Here is a 19677-nt window from a genome sequence, read left to right as displayed (position 1 = left end):
ATACATGTTAAGTATACTGTACAGTTGAACGCATTTATGAGACATAATGTTGATATATCGATCATAAATAAGTCGAGCATAAATAAGTCACTAAAAAGAAATGAAAACGGCACGGTATGAACTACTCTGTTGTTGGACTGTAAGTATGGTTTATGACTGTGTTTTGATGGGCTCTACAATACAGACAGAAAAAAGCATCTTACGCGAGACACGTGAAGGCTGATACTGCCGCCGCACTCCCACCCGAGCTTCCTCCAGTTATAAGCCAATTCGAATCCTCATTCTCACCATGGGACTTCTGCTTCCTCTTTTCTCTATATTGTTTCGAGTAACTCCAGGGGTTTTTAACTGGGCCAAATACACCATCTGTGCTTCCAGATCTGAGATGAAGTGAAGCAAGATATCTTAATGAAACTTTGGTTCTTTATATGAAGATTTCACCTCCTGATCATATTATTTACTTCTAACACTGTATAATCCACTGGAACTTGAATTGGAAAAGGCAAGAAGCCTGCTCAGATGTAGCTTTCATTAATTAGATGGTTGAGGAGGTGGACGATGGGAAGTAAGAGCGTGTGGGAGAGAGAAAACTAGTCTGTTAAGAAGATTTTTATCCCAGTTGATTATCCAATTCAGCTTATGATGATTTCCCTTGTAAATCCAGGTGTTCCAGGTGAAGAAGGTCACAAACATTCAAAGAGTTAAACAGGAAGTCCTCTGAAGGATTCCCTCTATAACCAGACGTGTTAAGACAAGCATAGTTGAAAATTAATAACTTATTTAAAAAGTTTTGAAATAATTTCAATCTTACAGGCAAACTGCAAAAATAGAAATTATATGAAAATAACTTTATACCCTTTACCCAGCTTCACTTATTGTTAAAAAGCCACCCAATTTGATTTGTGTGATTGACACACGTTGTATGTAACATGTACAAATCATTTCTTCCCCCACAAACCACATAAGGGTAAATTATATATATCATGGCCCTTTACTCCTAAATATTTTAGTTATGTATTCAGTATGCATTTCCTAACACTAGGGGTGTTCCCTTATGCGGTCACAGTAGCCAATCTCAGTAAATTTAACATCCACACAGTGCTTTTTATCTAACGTACTGTATGTAATCCAGTTTGGTCAGCTGATCCAGTAATGTCCTCTGCTGCATTTCCCCCTCCTAGTAAGGGATGGAGTCTAACATCAGGTACTGCATTTAGGTATCATTGTCTCATTAGCCTCTTTTTGTACTTTTTAAATCATTTGCTAGCCAATGGGCATGGAGTTATTTCTAGTTTTTGGCAATGATGAATAAAGCCACAATAAATATTGTACTGAAAGACCCTGGCCATTGCTTTCATGTCAATATACCTCTTCATCTCTTGACTAAATAGCAGGACTGAGATTGTTGGATCCTATGCTGTTTAACTTTAGGAGAAACTGCCAGACTATTTTCCAAAATGGCTATACCATTTTGCATTTCCTACCAGGATTGCATGAGAAACCCAATTGCGCTGCATCCTCGTCAGCACTTGATATTGTCATTTTTAAACCATTCTAAAAGATGTATGTATCTTCTTGTGGTTTTAATTTGCATTTCCTTAATGACTAACCATGTTCAGTATTGTTTTCATGTGTTTATTGCCAACTATATATCTGGTTTGATGAAATGTCTGCTTACATATTTTTACCCCCCCCCCCCCCCCTTTTAAATTGGGTTGTTTTCTGATTTTTGAGTTGGGAAAGCTTCTGTTTATACTGGATACCAGTTCTTTCTCAGATATATGTTTTGCAAATATTTTCTCCCAGGCTGTGGCTTATTTTTTCATGTGTTAACAGTGTGTTTCAAAGTATAGAAGTTCCTAATTTTAGAGAAGTACAGTCTATCAGTTTTTTATTTTATGGATTGTACTTATGTGTCCCATCTAAGAAATTTTTGCCTAACTCATGGTCACAAAGATTTTTCTCCTGCATTTTCTTCTTTTTTTTTTTTTTTTTTTTTTAAATTTTTAATGTTTATTTATTTTTGAGACAGAGAGAGACAGAGCATGAATGGGGGAGGGTCAGAGAGAGGGAGACACAGAATCTGAAACAGGCTCCAGGCTCTGAGCTGTCAGCACAGAGCCCGACGTGGGGCTCGAACTCACAGACCGCGAGATCATGACCTGAGCCGAAGTCGGCCGCTCAACCAGCTGAGCCACCCAGGCACCCCTCCTGCATTTTCTTCTATAAGGTTTAGGTTTTACTTTCTTTAGGCTCTTTTAATCTGGAATATTTTCACAGCATTTCTTTGTCTTTTATGATATTCATATTTTTATAGAATGTTTCTCATTTCAGACTTATCTTCTGATTCCCTGTGATTAGTTTCAGGTTTAACATTCTCAGCTGGAATACTGCATAGGTGATGGTGTGTTCTTCTCAGGGAATCACATCTAGAGGTACAATGATGTCCACTTACTCTCACTGACGATGTTCATTTTGATCAGCTGTTCAAGGCAATGTCCTAATGACCTATGTTCAAGTTTACTCCCATGGATTAATTCATTCAATATATATTTACTGAGTGCCAAGAGATAACACCATAAATAAGAGAGTCAAAGACTCTGCGTCTATGAAACAATGCTTTGGTGAAACACTGAATGTTTTCACTCCAAAATCAGGAACAAAGAAAGGATATCTGCTCTTATCACTTCTACTCAGTATTGTACTGAAGTCTTAACCAACACAAAAAAGAAAGAGAAATAAGAAGAAATAAAACTGTCTGTATTTGCAGATGACATGATCATCCACATAAAATATACCAAAGAATCTACAAAGATCAACTAGAACTAATAAGAGAACTTAGCAAGGCAGTGGGATACAAGCTCAATACAGAGAAATCAATTATATTTCTATATACTAACAATAAACAATTAGAAATGGAAAAAATACCATTTTTCTATAGCATTAAAAAAATGAAATACTTGGGAATGAAACAAACACATTATGTACAAGATTTATATGCAGAAAATCATAAAAACACTGCTGAGAAAAATTAAAAATCTAATAAAGGGATAGAAATAAAGTGTTCAAGGATCAGAAGACACATATTAAGATGTCAATTCTCCCCATCTGACCTGGAAATTCAACACAATCATGATCAAAATCCAATTAAGCTTTACAGAAATCAGCAAACTGATTCTAAAACTTATATGGAAATGCAAAGCACCTAGCATATGTAAAATGATTTTGAAAAAGTTAAAGGACTCTTATTACCTAATTTCAAGGTTTACTATAAAGCTATAGTATCAAGATAATGTGATATGAAAGTAAACCGAGACAAAGATGAAAGAAATACAAGAGAAGAAAATTTCAATTTTACTTACCCCATTGCAAACTCATCTAAATTAGTTTTTCCCATCAGGACAGCTCCCTGATCCAACAACCTCTGAACTACTGTAGCATTATAAGGTGGTACATAACCTGAAAAAAATCAGTTATTTTTGTTGTAGGAGAAAAAAACATGAACATGTAAATCACATGCAAGAAACAAGATTTTAAACTGCAACTAAGCTGTCCATATTGACATGTGTTAATTATTTCTAATTTGAGTTGTAGGTGGTACTTTCTTCCCGAGGTTAGTTAATTTTAATTTTTCTACTGCTAATTTCTACATTTTCCAAAGACAGTCGGCATATTCACTATTTTTATCGTCTAAAAACATAGACTATAACAGTTCGTACTACTAAATACTGAATAATAGAGATGTACCCAATTCATCTGAAACTAACAGCACATCATTATTTTGCTCATTGTACTTGAAATGCTACATCACACAGTAATTTTCATCTATTTCCAGTCACACATAGATCTCTATTCTCATTTAAATTTCATCTAGTGTGTTTTCCAGAACAATTAACAATAATATAGCTCTTAGAGGAACCTGTGGCATATTCCCCAGAGACTTTCTTTTAGGGTATAGCACTGTGAATAAGCTTTTTCTAGTTCTTTTTCTTTCTAGGATCCCCAAATCTTGATAAACATGTTTCCTTTTGACCTACTAAACTGTAAAGAACAAAATTAAGCATCACTATATGCAGATAAGTATAGTGACATAAAAGATGGAAGACTCAGGAAACACAAAACAACTAGACAATAGGTGCTAATCCTCACAGAGAGGGGTAATGACAGGCCCTTATTCCCATATTATCAATGAGTGGGAGTCAGAGGTCACTTAGTGTGTATTTGGTGGTCAGTTATTGAGTCTTCCTAAGTGGGATTTCTAAAATTTCCTAAATAGGATACATCCAATAAGCTGGCCTACCTCTAAGGAACAGTTGTGCATTCTGAAAGAGCCGATAGTAAAAATACACCAGCATAAGTATTTCTTTTGCAAATATAACTGGTCTCAGAATACCTTGGTGCTTTAGTATCTTACCTTTTATTTAAACTGAAAAACTAGTTTTATAAAACTACTAATGCTCTGGTCAATTAAACTTTACCTTTCAGCATGTTTGATGCACATGTTGTCTCAATGCCTGATGTGCTAAAGTTGTCTTTTACTGCAACAGGAATTCCATCTAAAGCCCCGAGGGAGTGACCTGCATCAAAAAGCCAAAAGAACAGGAGCTATACATCGAGTTCAGGATATAAAGACACATTAATACTAGTTATTATGGTAACTATTAGTTTTTGGTAAAGATACTTCTTCATAAATCAAGTTTATGTTAGAAACTATTCCAGTTGGGCATTATAAAGCATCACATATCCATTAGCCTTATTTTTATTATACCTCATGGCGAGTTCTTTAAATAAGGGTATGTTTTATGTTAAAAGCCTCGCTTGCCAAATGGAGACTGCTACATCCAATTAAATTGTTTCTCTAGGGATATACCAATTAAGTATAATTCACAGTAATTTACCTTTCTTGTATCTTTTCTCTGATTCTTCAGCTTGCTTTAAGGCCACCTCTTCTGATATAGTAATGTAAGCATTTAGAAACTTGGTCTTCTTGATAAGGGAGAGACATTTTTGACAGAGCTCTACTGGAGTAATTTGGCCTTGTTTCAGCGCTGCAGAAACCTATAATGTATACAATTCAAAAACCCTTTACCGAGCCTGCAGAAGTTTCAAGTATCATACTGAGTAGGCAGATAGAATGGGGAAGTATACAATTTTGAAGTGAAGCTTGGATTCAAAACCAAGAGAACGCTATACCTAGGTGGTGTACTGAATGAGGGTAACACATTGGTTAGCTTGGGTACGGGTTGGGGGACACGACGTTCATTGCCCTAGTGGAGGGCTGTTTCCAAGTCAGATCTGTACCAACAAGAGCAGTGGTTTAGGTAAGCCATCCTGTCTAGTAGCAGTGGAGGCCTGGGATGGGTGGAGCATGGGTTAGGGTAGATCGTGCAGAGAGTAGTTTAGCTGCAACACACACAACCCAGAGTGAAAAAAAAGAAAGAAAGAAAGAAACTGACTGGACAAGGCCCTGCAGGGGCTTATGGCTCTAGGTAAGATCTTTATAACTATTGTAGAATTCAAGTCAGAGCTACTACAAATGGAGAGAATGTTTATAAAATATGAGTTCAAAAGCAAACTGAGAGGAAACTTCTCTGAAATCCTGGCTGGGGTGCATTAGGAAGGCTAGTAAAAGAAGTGTTAAAATAAACTGCATTACAAATGAGCAGAACGTAGATGTTTACAGTAAAGCCTGAAGTGATGACTATTTAATACTTCCTGTAGGAAGTAGTAAGTACTTACTAATTAGATAAAAGGAATGAATTATAAGTCAAAGAAGACACCGCAGCTTTGGAGATTATATGAAAAGAGTTGGGATGGGAGCTCAGAGAGAAGGAAGATGGGCAAAGGAGTAATATTTACTATTAACCAAGAGCCAGACATAGGTGCTTTACATGCATTATTACTTCACTTAACCCTATAACAACCACATAAGTTATGTATTATTAACCTCATTTCACAAATGAAGACTGAAGCTCAGAGAGGTTAGTGATTTGTCCAAAGCCACATAGTAGTATAGGGGAGAAGTAACTTCATAATACAAGCTCCTTCACCATCTCTCTCTACATGACTGCAAGCTTAGTTTGTCTTCCAAGTTGACTGTATTTTCAGGTGTCCTACATCCATCAAGCAACAGGAGTTTGCATTTGAGGGGAAAATCTGCAAATCATCTGCTCTCATCTGTTGAATAAATCATCAAAGCAGCGGTATTCTTAGGGCTGAGCTTAAGATTAGAAACGCAGTGGGAACAGGCCACTGAGAGGACCCCTAAGGCAGATGCACAAGAGGAGGAAAGCACTGCCGACAGGTGGCTGAGGCAGTGACTCAGGGAGGGGCGGGGGCAGGTGGGCCAAATTGTAAGAATGACAAAAATTGTCTCACTGTCTTTCCTTCTTTGCCTCCCCTCAAGTCTCCTAATGCCTACTATCCTCAGATGCTCTGTGATTTGCCAACTGGTACAAGAATACAAGAGAAACCCGTTTCGGTTGTGGTTACAAGGGCAAGAAATGAGATTGTCTAGGAGCACTCATTTGAAATGCTGCTCATCTTCATTAGGACCATTTTTAGGAAATCCAGATTTGAGAAAATGAAAAAGAGAATTGGAGAAGAGAAATGAAAACAAAGATGCTAATTAACTAGAATGACCTGAGCATAAGGAGTGTGAAAATATAAACAGTGCAGCTTCCCTGGGACAAAACTGAAGGTGTCATATCTGAATATGAGATAAAATCGACCATAAAAGTTTTTGTTAAAAAAACCAAATTTGTTTTCCCTGGCACTTCTTTTCTCTAATAGAAAATAGGTGTTTCCTTGAGGCCACTGCTTCTCCTGCAGCTTTCTCAAGAGCTGACTGTTTTATTAATTTTTTTTCTTAAAAAAATTTTTTTTTAATGTTTATTTTTGATAGATCGCGAGCAGGGGAGGGGCAGAGAGAGAGGGAGACACAGAATCCGAAGCAGCCTCCAGGCTCCCGAGCTGTCAGGACAGAGCCCAACGTGGGGCTCGAACTCATGGACTGCTGGCTCATGATGTGAGCTGAAGTCAGATGCTCAACCCACTGAGCCACCCAGGTGCCCCAAGAGATGACTGTTTTAGCTTCTACCTACCGTGGACCGGAGTCCGGAGGGGGAGGGGAGAGTGTGCAGGCAAGTATCCTCCTCATTCTTCAATGCCTTCCTCTTCCCTCTTCACTCAAAAATCCCAGCTCATCTGAAGTACAGGACTTGGAGGAGTTTATATCATTCTTCCTGGGGTGTGAACCTACTGTCTGCCTGGTACCCCTTTTCATTCATCAAAGATTTTAGCACTTAGCTCCCTTTAGTCTACTTTACAGTGGCTCCTGTTGTTATTCTTGTTGACTTCAGGCTTCAAGAAATGTACACTGAAACCCGGCCTCTCAATTCAACCTCATTTCTGGCAAACTCTTCCTTCACCTCGCTCAGGTCATCAACTCGTCCCAGACGACGTCATTACCAAGATATGTATAACCTCCAAAACCTCAATTCTAGTTATCCTCCAACTCCTGTCCGCCCAGCTCATTCGCCCAACCATCCACACGGTCAGCCAAAAAACGGGGACCTCAGTCCTACAGCTGCAAAGAAATCGAGTCTGCCAACAACCAATGAGGTTGAAGGAGGACCCTGAGCTTCAGATGAAACCACAGTCCTGGCCCACCCCTTGATTTCAGCCTTGTGAGACTCTTGTGAGCAGAGAACCCAGCTACTCCATTCCTGGACTCCTGACCCACAAAACTGTGAGATGATAATAAGATTATTTTAACCCAGAAAGTTTATACTAATTTGTTAGGCAGCAATAAAAAACAATACACCTTCTTAGAAAAAATAAGAGATCTTCTATCACTCTTCTTAGAAACTAGGGGGAGAGAGAATTCTAAATACATATAATTTAGCAAATTTGTCCCTGTAACAAAATTAATGTTAACAATAGCACTTAGTGCTAGGCATCATCCTAGATGCTTTATAGATGCTTTATATTTCTTTCTTTCTTTTTTTTTTTTAAGGTTTATTTTTTTAGGGGCACCTGGGAGGCTCAGTCAGTTAAGCATCCAACTCAATTTCAGCTCAGGTCATGACCTCATGGTTTGGGAGATTGAACACTATGAGTGCGGAGATTCTGCTCGGGATTCTCTCTCTCTCTCTCTCTCTCTCTCTCTGCCCCTCCCTCGGTCGTGCTTGCCCCTTTTTCTGTCTCAAATAAATAAACATTAAAAAATATTTACTTTTTAAATTTTAATTTAATTTTTTAATGTTTTTGAGAAAGAGAAAGAGAGACAGCACGCGAGCAGGGGAGGGGCAGGGAGAGAGGGAGAAACAGATTCGGAAGCAGGCTCCAGGCTCTGAACTATCAGCACAGAGCCTGACGCAGGGCTCAAACTCACAAACTGTGGGATCATGACTGGAGCTGAAGTCAGATGCTTAACTGACTGAGCCACCCAGGTGCCCAGTTTTAAGTTAATTTTAATTCCAGTATAGTTAACACAGCGTTATATTAGTTCAGGTGTAAAATATAATGACTCAACAATTCCATACATCAGCGGGTGCTCATCACAGCAAGAGCATCACCTATTTCCCACATCCTCCCACCCACCAATGATTTATATTTCATTTAATCTTTATATCCACTCTGAGGGGCTGATATTATTGCCTCCATTTTACAGATAAAAAACTAAAGTTCCTGCCTGAGGTCACAAAGCTGGAAAGTAGAGCGGGGATTCAACCAAGGCCTGCTGTTGTTTCCAAAGCCCACACTCTGGACCACTATACTACTAACTTTACAGACAGCATCAGAAGCTCACTTAGAAAAAGAACTGTCTTTCAAAAATAATTGTCTTAATAAATGCTGAAGGTATAGGGGAGTCCTTGAGGCCGGAGTGTCCAGTTGACTGGTACCCATTAATACATTCCATTCATGTTTTTGTCTCCAATGTTCCAAGAAATTGTATCAAGATCACTAGCAACCTCCACATTCCTAAATCCAGCAGTCACTGCTCAGTCCTAATCGTATACAGTATTTCTCAGCAGCATTCAACTTAAGAGAGCACTCTCTTCTTGAAGCTTTTTCACTTGTGTTTCAGGACACCAAGACTTGGTTTCCCTCTTGCCTTACCTACCATTCTTTCACATCTCTTTTGCTGGCTCTGCTTCCTATTGCTGACCTCTAAATGTTGGAAAGTTTTAGGCCTTCTTCTACTTTTGTGCTCAGCTCCCTGGACGTTCTTACCTGTCTACATACTTTAATTATCTTCTATACTCTGGCCAATTTATATCGTCATACCTAGCTGCTTTCCTGATCTCCAAAGCTCCTATATCCGCCTGCTTAACCAACATCTCCACTTGCATATCCAGCAGGCATCTCCAAATTAACATGCCCAGAAGTCTTGATAACTTTCTCCTTCTAAATATGCTTCCTAAGAGTCTTTTCTGTATGGGGGTCCTCAAAAAACTAAAAACAGAAGTACCATATGATTCAGCAATTCCACTTCTGGGTATTTATCCAAAGAAACGAAAACACTAATTTGAAAAGATATATGCACCCTTATGTTCATTGAACATTATGCACAATAGCCAAAATATGGAAGCAACCAAGGTATCCATTGATGGATGAATGGATAAAGGAGATGTGGTGTGTGTGTATGTGTATATACACACACACACGCATATATGTGTGTGTGTATATATATATATATATATATATACACACACTTCATTTAATATATATCTAATATATGGTTACCTAATAGTCCATTATATATATTCCACACCTAAGTGAAATCCTACGGTATTTGTCTTTCTATTGTCACAAATGGTAAGATAAAAAGAACAAAATCTTGCCATTTGTGACAACAGAGAAAGACAAATACCGTATGACTTCACTTATATGTGGAATCTAAAAAACAAAACTTGTAGATGCAGAGAAGAGACTGATGGATGCCAGGAGGGAGGGGTTAGGGGATGGGCAAAATGGGAGAAAAGGGTCAAGAGGTAAACTTCCAGTCATAAAATAAATGTCATAGGGATATAATGTACAGCATGGTGACTATAGTCAACAATATTGTACTGCATATTATGTAACTTTATATGATGACAGGGAAAAACTAGACTTATTGTGATCAATTTGCAGTGTATACAAATACCAAATTATGTTGTACACCTGCAACAAACATAACGTGATATGTCAACTATACCTCAAAAAAAAAGTGGGAAAAAATCTTTCCCATTTTTTTTTAATGTTTATTTATTTTTGAGAGGGAGACAGAGCATGAGGGGAGGAGGGGCAAAAAGAGAGGGAGACAGAATCTGAAGCAGGTTCCAGACTCTGAGCTGTCAGCACAGAGCCTGACACAGGGGTCAAACTCATCAACCGCAAAATCATGACCTGAGCCGAAGTTGGACGCTTAACTGACTGAGCCATCCAGGCGCCAAGTCTTTCCGATCTTGCTGTTAACATCTTCCCAACTGCCCAGGCCAAAACTTTAAGCATCCTCCTTCATTCTTCTCTTTCCCTCAAACTCTGTATCCAATCCATCAGCAACTAACTTAAAGAAAAACGCCCGTTTCACATTACCTCTACAGCCACCTCATCTGTGCTGCCATTATCTCTTGCCAATGCAACAGCCTTCTAACTGGTCTTTCTGCTTCCTCACTTGCTTTCTTGTAGACCATATCTTTAGGAATAGCCTTTAGGAGCTTTTCCTTACCATGGCCTAAGAAGTTGTCCATGATCTGGCTCCTACTTATCTCTCTAACCTCATCTCCCACTATTCTCCTCTTCATTCACATCTCTCCAGGCACACTGGCCTTCTTGCAATTCCTGAACATGTCAAGCTTGCTCTTGCTGCAGACTCTTTGCACTTACTGTTCCATCTGGCTGGAGTACTATTCCTCCAGACCCTCCCAGGGCTCACCCTTCATATCCTTCAGGTCTCTTTAAAATATACCCAGGCAGTCAGAGAAACCTTTCCTAACCACTCCAAGCCATCTGGCTCCACCCCCACCCCTACTACTTCTCACGCTGTAGCCTGCTTAATCTTTCTTCATATTACTGAAATTATATTATTTACTTAAAAAAATAGAAACTTATTTAATGCCTGTTTCCCCATAAAAATGCAGGCTTCATGAGTGCAGGAACTTCTGTTTGCCTTCAATGCTAATCCCCAACGACTGGAACACAGAGGTGTTCACTAAATGTTAATTGAATGAATAACTGAGTTGTTTAAAATTTGGAATCTGTTTTCCCATAGAACAATTAAGGGTTCTTAGGCAGACTCCCAAGAAGCCTCTTGAATATATAATTAATAACTTTAGGATTAGTATTATTAGCCTGGTGTCTGGCTCCTAGAAACAGTGGGATCATGCCACAAAGGGGGAAGGTAAAAGTGAGACTCCTCTTTCCTGAATGTACCTGCATAAAACTTACAAATAGTTTTATCTCCTGTTTGGCATGTTACCTCCTTTGAGTGCCTCCTCTCAGGGCTCCTGTTACTCTAAGCCTTACGTAGGTCCCCAACATTGCCTCAAAACTCTATTATAGTTCCCAGCTCCTCCCCCGAATTTCCTCCCCAGCAAATTTTCCCTTTCTTCAATTGATTATAGCAACTATGTGAGGGAGAGAAATTTTATTGAACTATTGTAATTCACAACAATGGGTGAATAAATCATTCGACCCTCCCAGGCGTCTTTACATATTTAAAAGAGAATGTGTACTAAATTAATTAATTTCTAATTGGTAGAATTTGGGATATCAGTACAATGATGTAGAAAAAACATGGAGTGGACAGAAGATACTTTTGGGGGTGGGAAAATAACTACCAAATAATGTTTTGTTTTTATAATTTTATTTTTTTAAATTTTTAAATGTTTATTTATTTTTGAGAGGGGGGGAGGGGCAGAGAGAGGGAGACAAAGGATCCAAAGCAGGCTCTGCCCTGAGAGTGGAAGCCCTATGCGAGGCTTGAACTCATAAGCTGCAGGATCATGACCTGAGCCAAAGTCAGATGCTTAACTGATTAAGCCACGAAGGCGCCTCTGTACAGAAATATATAGTAGAGACCACGTGTAATATAAGATGGTAAAACACTAATGCACTTTGGGTAAGGGCTATTTATTATTTAATGCCTGTCATTTTTGTTATTGTAATTTACAGCTTTCTAAAAGGCTACCACATGGACAGATAAAAAGATTTCCCAGGTGAAAATACAACAGGAAAATGGAAGGCAGGGTAGGTCCTAAATCCCTACTTATTAGCAGATTCACGTGGAGCCCTGGTTAAACCATATACTCTGGGCCGCAAATCACAGAGCTCCCAAAGTGGGACACAGCTGTGGTTCTAACAAGAGCCTGACAGGATTCTTATATGAGTGGGCCTGCAGACAGTTCCCAAGTTTGAGAGATACTGGGCCAGAAAGCAAGGAGATCTGAAGTCTTAGCAGAGAGGAAGCAAAGAAAACAGATTCCAGAGGTAAATTCAAAATAGAATTAACAGGGCTTAGTGATTTATTGGATATGACAGATGAGGAAGAATGTTAAGGGCAACTGGGATAACAGCTGTGCCATTAAAAAGAGAATATTAAGAATTCAGAAATCAGGTTTTGATTTGTTTTTTAAGGTGGAGGTTGAGAAGAAGTGGTCCTATTACAATGATGAAGTCAACTTTCCTTAAAGTAAGTTGAGGTTGTTATGGGGCATTTTGAAGAGATGTCCAGAAGGCATTTACAAACATAGCCTAGAGTATAAAACTGAGCTCCAGGAAATGGAAGACACGGGTGAGAGAATCATTGCTATCTTACTGATAGTTGAAGCCTAAAGAATCTATCAAGGAAGTGGGAACGGGGCGGGGGGGGGGGGGGGGGGGACTAAAAATTACTCGTTTGTATTTTGCAAAGTACAGATTTCACGGGCTTCTTAAGCGATAACTGCATTAGATGAGTGTAGGGAGCCGAAGAGGGACTAAAGTGGACCAGCAAAGCCCATCCACTAGGGGCTTGACCCAAGCTTTTAGCAAACGTCTAGTTGAAAGAAGCCAGGGTACACTTCCACCGCACCGTTCCGTGCTGCGTAAGCCTCCCCTGCTGAGGTCGTAACTCCAGAACGGGTATAGAGAGTACAGCTGAATGGCCCAAAGGTCGGAAGCCCCCACCCAGTTCCAGGAAAGGAGACGGCCGAGGCTGACCAAGATGCGTGGTCAGACCCCGGGGCTCCTTGTCCACGGATTCCGCGAAACTTTTTGACCTCCCTGGGCCCTCAACAGCCAGTTCCACTCACTTCTTGGAGGGTCCGGCCCAGCATGGTCCTCGTGCCCAGCCTGCCACCACAGGGACAAGGTGACAAGGAGGAATAAAAAAGGTCAACACCCGCGCCGGTATTACATGGGCGCAGCCATCTTTGCCGTCACTGACCGTTTCAACATCGAGTACTTAGATTGGTCGAATTGCAGCCCGGGGAAATTATCTTTGCACGTGATTGGTTGGCGCCGCAAAGCAACTCCTGCTGCGAAGGAGAGAGGGTCGTAAGGAGACTCGGGGCTAGGGTCGCGGAGGGAGTCGGGGAGTCTCAGGTTCTTGGTAGCGTGTGGTAATTGAGCGGGGTTTGCTTGTCCTGCCGGGGGCTTCCGGGACAGGGCTGGCTTCTAGGGGTTTTGTATTTGTTTTTCAAAGGGGAGAAGGTGTAAGGAGGGAAGAGAATGACAGAATACTGACTGGAACGCTAATTGGAGATTTTCAAATGGGAAGAGCAGAATAATTCCGTATTCTTCCTTCAGTTGCTCCATTAGGCAGGCTGACTTCTATTTTGAATTCTCAACTTTGAAATCAGCCAGTGTGTTTTGCAGATATTGACCTAATTTAGGGGTTAGAGTTTGAGCCAATTTAAATGCATTTTACTTAGGGCCCACAATACAACCACTGTTTACGATGGAACTTCTGCTGAAAACCTGTGTACTTAGAAGAAATGCATGTACTGCGGTTTGCTTCTGGAGAAGCCATGCTGTACAAAAGCCTTCAGTTAAAAAGATTAGTACTACCTCTCCAAGGAGCACCGTCATGCCCGCTTGGGTGATAGATAAATACGGAAAGAACGAGGTGCTTCGATTTACTCAGAACATGATGATACCTGTCATACACTATCCAAATGAAGTTATTATCAAAGTTCACGCCGCGAGTGTAAATCCTATAGATGTTAATATGAGAAGTAAGTTTTCGGAAGACATTCCACCTTCCCTTTTTCTTTCTTTCTTTCTTTCTTTTTTTTTTTTCTTCAGAATTTCATCAGGGGTCAGTTTTAAAAGATGTTATTTGACTACAGCTCTTTGGTTAATACAAAGGAATTATTTGGGTTTTTGACAGTATCTCAGCACATATTATTTCTCAGGTTTTTGAAATTGCAGTGTTCATGGTATACTTCAGTCTTCTACAAAATATAAGCAAATATATGTTTGAAATTTTTCCATGCCTCTTTACAGTGAGGATTGGGATTTGAGCTAATTTGGGGTCCACAGCTAACTTTTTGGTATATCATCCGGGGAACTTTGTGTATTCTGAGGGCCACTGTGGGTTTTGGAGGTATGATTACGTTTTCACATCAGTTCAAAATTTGCATTTTTATAATAATTCTCTGCTCTCTCACTATTCTTGTCTGTCTTTATTGGTCCAGTGGACAAAACAGAACAGGTTGCCAGGATTTGGACACAGTACTTAATTTCTGCTGTTGGATTTTTGCTCTCGCCCTTTAAAATACCCTTTCCTGTATGCTTCATCCTAAATGGGAATGTTACCATCTTAATTTCAGCTGAGGCATATTGCCAAAGTTTGGAAAGCACTATATTCCTTAAAATTATGTACGCTTTGCAATTATTATAGTGCCAAAAAGATTGATTACCCTTTGTGAATTTAACTTTTGGAAAATAATGACAAAAATATTGCTTGCGGGAACTCCTCCATGTCTTCTGAAAACATAAAAATCTCTTGAGATGATTAGTTAACCTCCATGTTCTAAATAAGCTGCCATATGCAGTTTATTTTAACCGTGAGTCTGTGTTTTGAAGGCCTTGTGTGCAACATAGATTGCCTCATAACAGTTACTGTATGGGAACTGTGCGTGATTAGTTCAATTTCTTGGTTCATAGAAACCAATTACAAAGTCAGCATTAATGATAGAATGAATCATTTTGTGGAATTTATAGAGAAATATGAAAGTGTTGAGACTGACATCTTTTCATTTCTTCCTCCTATTTTCCAGGAGCTGTGTGATAGATTAGGATGGCCATTCTCAAGCTTTTTGGTCTTGAGATCTCTTTAGTCTATTAATAATTAAAATGGGCTTTTGTTTATGTGAGTTATAGCTGTCAGTATTTACCTTATTAGAAATTAGAGAAAATTTTAAATTTTCATTTAAAAATGCAGTGAACTTTTGTGTTGACATTACAAAATTTAAATCAGGGCAGAAATATAAAATGACATAAAATGAGAGACGAGTCCATATGTGAAGCATTGGAAAAGGTGGTGGTTGACAGAGTGTAGGGTCTACTTCAAAGTGTTTACAATGAAAAATAACTAGTTTCCAAAATAAGGAAAAAAATTGAATAAGAAGGATAGCATTGTTTAACACGTTTGCTTATCTCTGTGCCTTCTGGTTTAATAAGACAGGTGGATTTTCATATGAACGGCTGTATTCAATCTGTTGCAATACATCATTTGAAGTTAGTGAAGAAAATCCAGCCTCCTGCAGGTAGTTGAAAGGAAAGGACTTAGACTCCACAGATCTTGGGGGTGTGAAAACTGCTGGATTCGGGAAATAAAGCACACTTTCACAGTCTAGGTTTTTTTGTTGTTTTTTAAAGATTTTATTTTTAAGTAATCTCCACACCCAACATGAGATTCAAACTCACAACTCTGAGGTCAAGGGTCACATGCTCTACTGACTGAGCCAGCCTGGTGCCCTCTTGGTCTTTAGATCTTTTGACTCCAATTTTTAAAGTTGATATTTTTAACTCAATGAATATATTTAGACCTGTGCTGTCCAGTATAGTAACCATTAGTCACAGGCGGGTGGTGAGCAGCTGAGGTGTGGCTAATCTGAATTCAGATGTGCAGTTAGTGTAAAACGCACACTGGTATCAAAGACTTAGAAAAAAAAGAATGTTGGGGTGCCTGCGTGGCTCAGTCGGTTAAGCCTCCAAGTTCAGCTCAGGTCACGCTCTCCCAGTTTGTGAGGTCAAGCCCTGCATCAGGCTCTGTGCTGACAGTTCACAGCCTGGAGCCTGCCTCTGCGATTCTCTCTGCTCCTCCCCTCTCCCCCCTTGAGTGCGCTCTCTCTCTCTCTCTCTCTCTCTCTTTCTCTTTTTCTCTCAAAAATAAACATTAAAAATTTTTAAAAAAAGAATGTGAAATGTCTCAATTTTATATTGATTACATATTGACCTGATAATATTTTGACTATATTAAGTAAAATATGAAAATCAATTTTATTTGTTCATTTTTAGTGCCTACTAGGAAATTTTGAATTAATGTGACTTGCATTGTATTTCTATCGGACAGTACCAATCTAGACAATGTGAGGAATAGCTATTACACATTTCTTTGTGGGCAGGGGGTTTGAGGAAATACTTAGATTCAAAAAGTGTTTGTAGCTAGAAACTCTGTTACGGGAGAATTGAAATGTCTTTACTATGATTGTCCCATGAAATCCACATCTGTATTCTTTTTGTTTGTTCTGAAGAGTTGCTACTAGTTGGAAATAGTGTTTCACCTTATTCATTTACATAGGGTATAAAGATAATAGTTTTTATAGGCTATGCCTTTAAGTGGAAGGTTTATACCCAATGATCAGTATGTTTTGCCATCCCCTTTGATTATAAATCCTTTGAAGGTAGATCTCATGTTCTGTGTCAACTACTACCTGTTTTAGTGCTTCACATATGTAGTTGTCATTCAGTCATTATTTTTGTGTCATTTTATATTTTCATTTTAACTTAAGGTTGTACACTAAAATTAGTGGTGTCCTAACCTTGAGTACTTTGTACATTTTGTCTTCATTTCAACCTGTTAACTTTTCATTTCTTTGAATGCACACGCACAATTTGTATTGTGTATGTTTTGATTTCAGTAGGTTGGTTAGATCGGGACTTTCTTGGCTGCTATTTAATAATGTAATGTTGTGACACATTTTACTTGTATATAGTATTCTTGAGACACCTTAGTTTTGTATAATTTAACCAGGTAATATTATTTGTAAGTTACCATGTTTCCTGCTCATGAATCCTTTTTTTTTTTTTTTTTTTTTTTGTAGGGGGCGGGGGGCGCGGAATGTGTGATTGTTGTTGCAGAAGATTGCTGAAATGGTAGCTTGGGGAAATAAAATAATGAGTACTAGATTATAAACTGTAGGAAGCACTTGTTTCCCTTGACAAGAATGCAAGGACCTGTCTATTTTGAAAGATGAAGACAGGCTGTTTTTCTGGAGATAGCCACTTTTATTGGACATAAAATCATAAATCCTGTAAATGGCTAAATAAATGCAAAAATATATATAGCCAACAGAATCATCCCAACAAAGCTTGATTTCCTTAGATGGGATTAAAGTCACAAACTGATGACAGATTAGGATTTTCCACATCATCCCAATTCTTTTTTTTTTAATTTATTTTTTATTTTTTTAATTTACATCCAAATTAGTTAGCATCTAGTGCAACAATATTTCAGGGGTAGATTCCTTAATGCCCCTTACCCATTTAGCCCATCACCCCCTCCCATAACCCCTCCAGTAACTGTTCGTTCTCCATATTTAAGAGTCTCTTCTGTTTTGTCCCCCTCCCTGTTTTTATATTATTTTTGTTTCCCTTCCCTATGTTCATCTGTTTTGTCTCTTAAAGTCCTCATATGAGTGAAGCCATATGATTTTGTCTTTCTCTAATTTCGCTTAGCATAATACCCTCTAGTTCCATCCATGCAGTTGCAAATGGCAAGATTTCATTCTTTTTGATTGCTGAGTAATACTCCATTGTATATACCACATCTTCTTTATTCATCCATTGATGGACATTTGTGCTCTTTCCATGCTTTGGCTATTGTTGATAGTGATGGTATGAATATTAGGGTGCATGTGTTCCTTTGAAACAGCATACCTGTATCCCTTGGATAAATGCCTAGTAATGCAATTGCTGGGTCGTAGGGTAGTTCTATTTTTAATTTTTTGAGGAACCTCCATCCTGTTCTCCAGAGTGGCTGCACCAGCTTGCATTCCCACCAGCGATGCAAAAGGGATCCTTTCTCTGCATCCTCGCCAACATCTGTTGTTGCCTGAGTTGTTAATGTTAGCCAGTCTGACAGGTGTGAGGTGGTATCTCATTGTGGTTCTGAGATGCATCATTTCCCTGATAATGAGTGATGTTGAGCATTTTTTCATGTGTCAGCCACCTGGATGTCTTCCTTGTAGAAGTGTCTATTCATGTCTTTTGCCCATTTCTTCACTGGATTATTTGTTTTTTGGGTGTTGAGGTTGATAAGTTCTTTATAGATTTTAGATACTAGCCCTTTATCTGATATGTCATTTGCAAATTTCTTCTCCCATTCTGTCGTTGCCTTTTAGTTTTGCTGATTGTTTCCTTCACTGTGCAGAAGCTTTTTATCTTGATAAGGTCCCAATAGTTCATTTTTGCTTTTGTTTCCCTTGCCTCTGGAGACGTGTTGAGTAAGAAGTTGCTGTGGCCAAGGCCAAAGAGGTTTTTGCCTGCTTTCTCCTCAAGGATTTTGATGGCTTCCTGTCTTACATTTAGGTCTTTCGTCCATTTTGAGTTTATTTTGTGTGTGGTGTAAGAAAGTGGCCCAGGTTCATTTTTCTGCATGTGGCTGTCCAGTTTTCCCAACACCATTTGCTGAAAAGACCCGTCTTTTTTCCATTGGATATTCTTTCCTGCTTTGTCAAAGCTTAGTTGGCCATACATCTGTGGGCCCATTTCTGGGTTCTCTATTCTGTTCCATTGATCTGAGTGTCTGTTTTTGTGCCAGTACCATACTGTCTTGATTACAGCTTTGTAATACAGCTTGAAGTCCGGGATTGTGATGCCTCCTGCTTTGGTTTTCTTTTTCAAGATTGCTTTGGCTATTAGGGGTCTTTTCTGGTTCCATACAAATTGTAGGATTGTTTCTTCTAGCTCTGTGAAGAATGCTGGTGTTATTTTGATAGGAATTGCATTGAATATGTAGATTGCTTTTGGGTAGTATTGACATTTTAACAATATTTGTTCTTCCTATCTGGGAGCGTGGAGTCTTTTTTTCCATTTTTTTTTTTTTGTGTCTTCAATTTCTTTCATAAGCTTTCTGTAGTTTTCCGTGTATAGATGTTTCACCTCTTTGGTTAGATTTATTCCTAGGTATTTTATCATTTTTGGTGCAACTGTAAATGGGATCGATTCCTTGATTTCTCTTTCTGTTGCTTCATAGTTGGTGTATAGGAATGCAATCGATTTCTGTACATTGATTTTTAGCTCATTGGTTTTTCCATATAGAGTACCATGTCATCTGCGAAGAGTGAAAGTTTGACCTCCTCCTGGCCAATTTGGATGCCTTTTATTTCTTTGTGTTGTCTGATTGCAGAGGCTAAGGCTTGCAATACTATGTTGAATAATAGTGGCAAGAGTGGACATCCCTGTCATATCTTGACCTTAGGG

At 38.9% G+C, this 19677-nt stretch overlaps 2 protein-coding genes across 6 annotated transcripts in view; one reads left to right on the top strand and one right to left on the bottom strand.

Moving 5' to 3' along the window:
- QRSL1 (glutaminyl-tRNA amidotransferase subunit QRSL1) overlaps positions 1 to 13427 on the bottom strand; it is a 46524-nt gene extending 33097 nt beyond the window's left edge. For 2 of the 4 annotated variants that reach the window (XM_078447178.1, XM_060616293.2), the window contains exons 1-5: positions 13278 to 13427; positions 4899 to 5058; positions 4479 to 4577; positions 3363 to 3459; positions 204 to 380 (exon numbers count right to left, since the gene is read on the bottom strand). In XM_078447178.1, the coding sequence (XP_078303304.1) occupies positions 204 to 380; positions 3363 to 3459; positions 4479 to 4577; positions 4899 to 5058; positions 13278 to 13301 (557 nt within the window). In that variant the 5' untranslated portion in view covers positions 13302 to 13427. The remainder of the gene's footprint in view (positions 1 to 203; positions 381 to 3362; positions 3460 to 4478; positions 4578 to 4898; positions 5059 to 13277) is intronic. The other 2 variants (XM_060616294.2, XM_060616295.2) reach the window with 2 other exon arrangements.
- Positions 1 to 19677, top strand: part of RTN4IP1 (reticulon 4 interacting protein 1) — a 151783-nt gene that overhangs the window by 88741 nt on the left and 43365 nt on the right. The window contains exon 1 of one of the 2 annotated variants that reach the window (XM_060616297.3): positions 13485 to 14201. The exons of the other annotated variant lie outside the window; for it this stretch is intronic. Coding sequence (XP_060472280.1) covers positions 13925 to 14201 — 277 coding nt within the window. The 5' untranslated portion in view covers positions 13485 to 13924. Of the gene's footprint in view, positions 1 to 13484; positions 14202 to 19677 lie in introns of those variants that run through there. 2 annotated transcript variants of the gene reach the window in all.

This window comes from Panthera onca, chromosome B2 (assembly GCF_046562875.1).
Source record: "Panthera onca isolate mPanOnc1 chromosome B2, mPanOnc1 haplotype 2, whole genome shotgun sequence".
NCBI classification, from domain to species: domain Eukaryota; kingdom Metazoa; phylum Chordata; class Mammalia; order Carnivora; family Felidae; genus Panthera; species Panthera onca.
The sequence above is the reverse complement of the archived record's forward strand: the minus strand, read 5'-3'. Positions and strand labels throughout refer to the sequence as shown.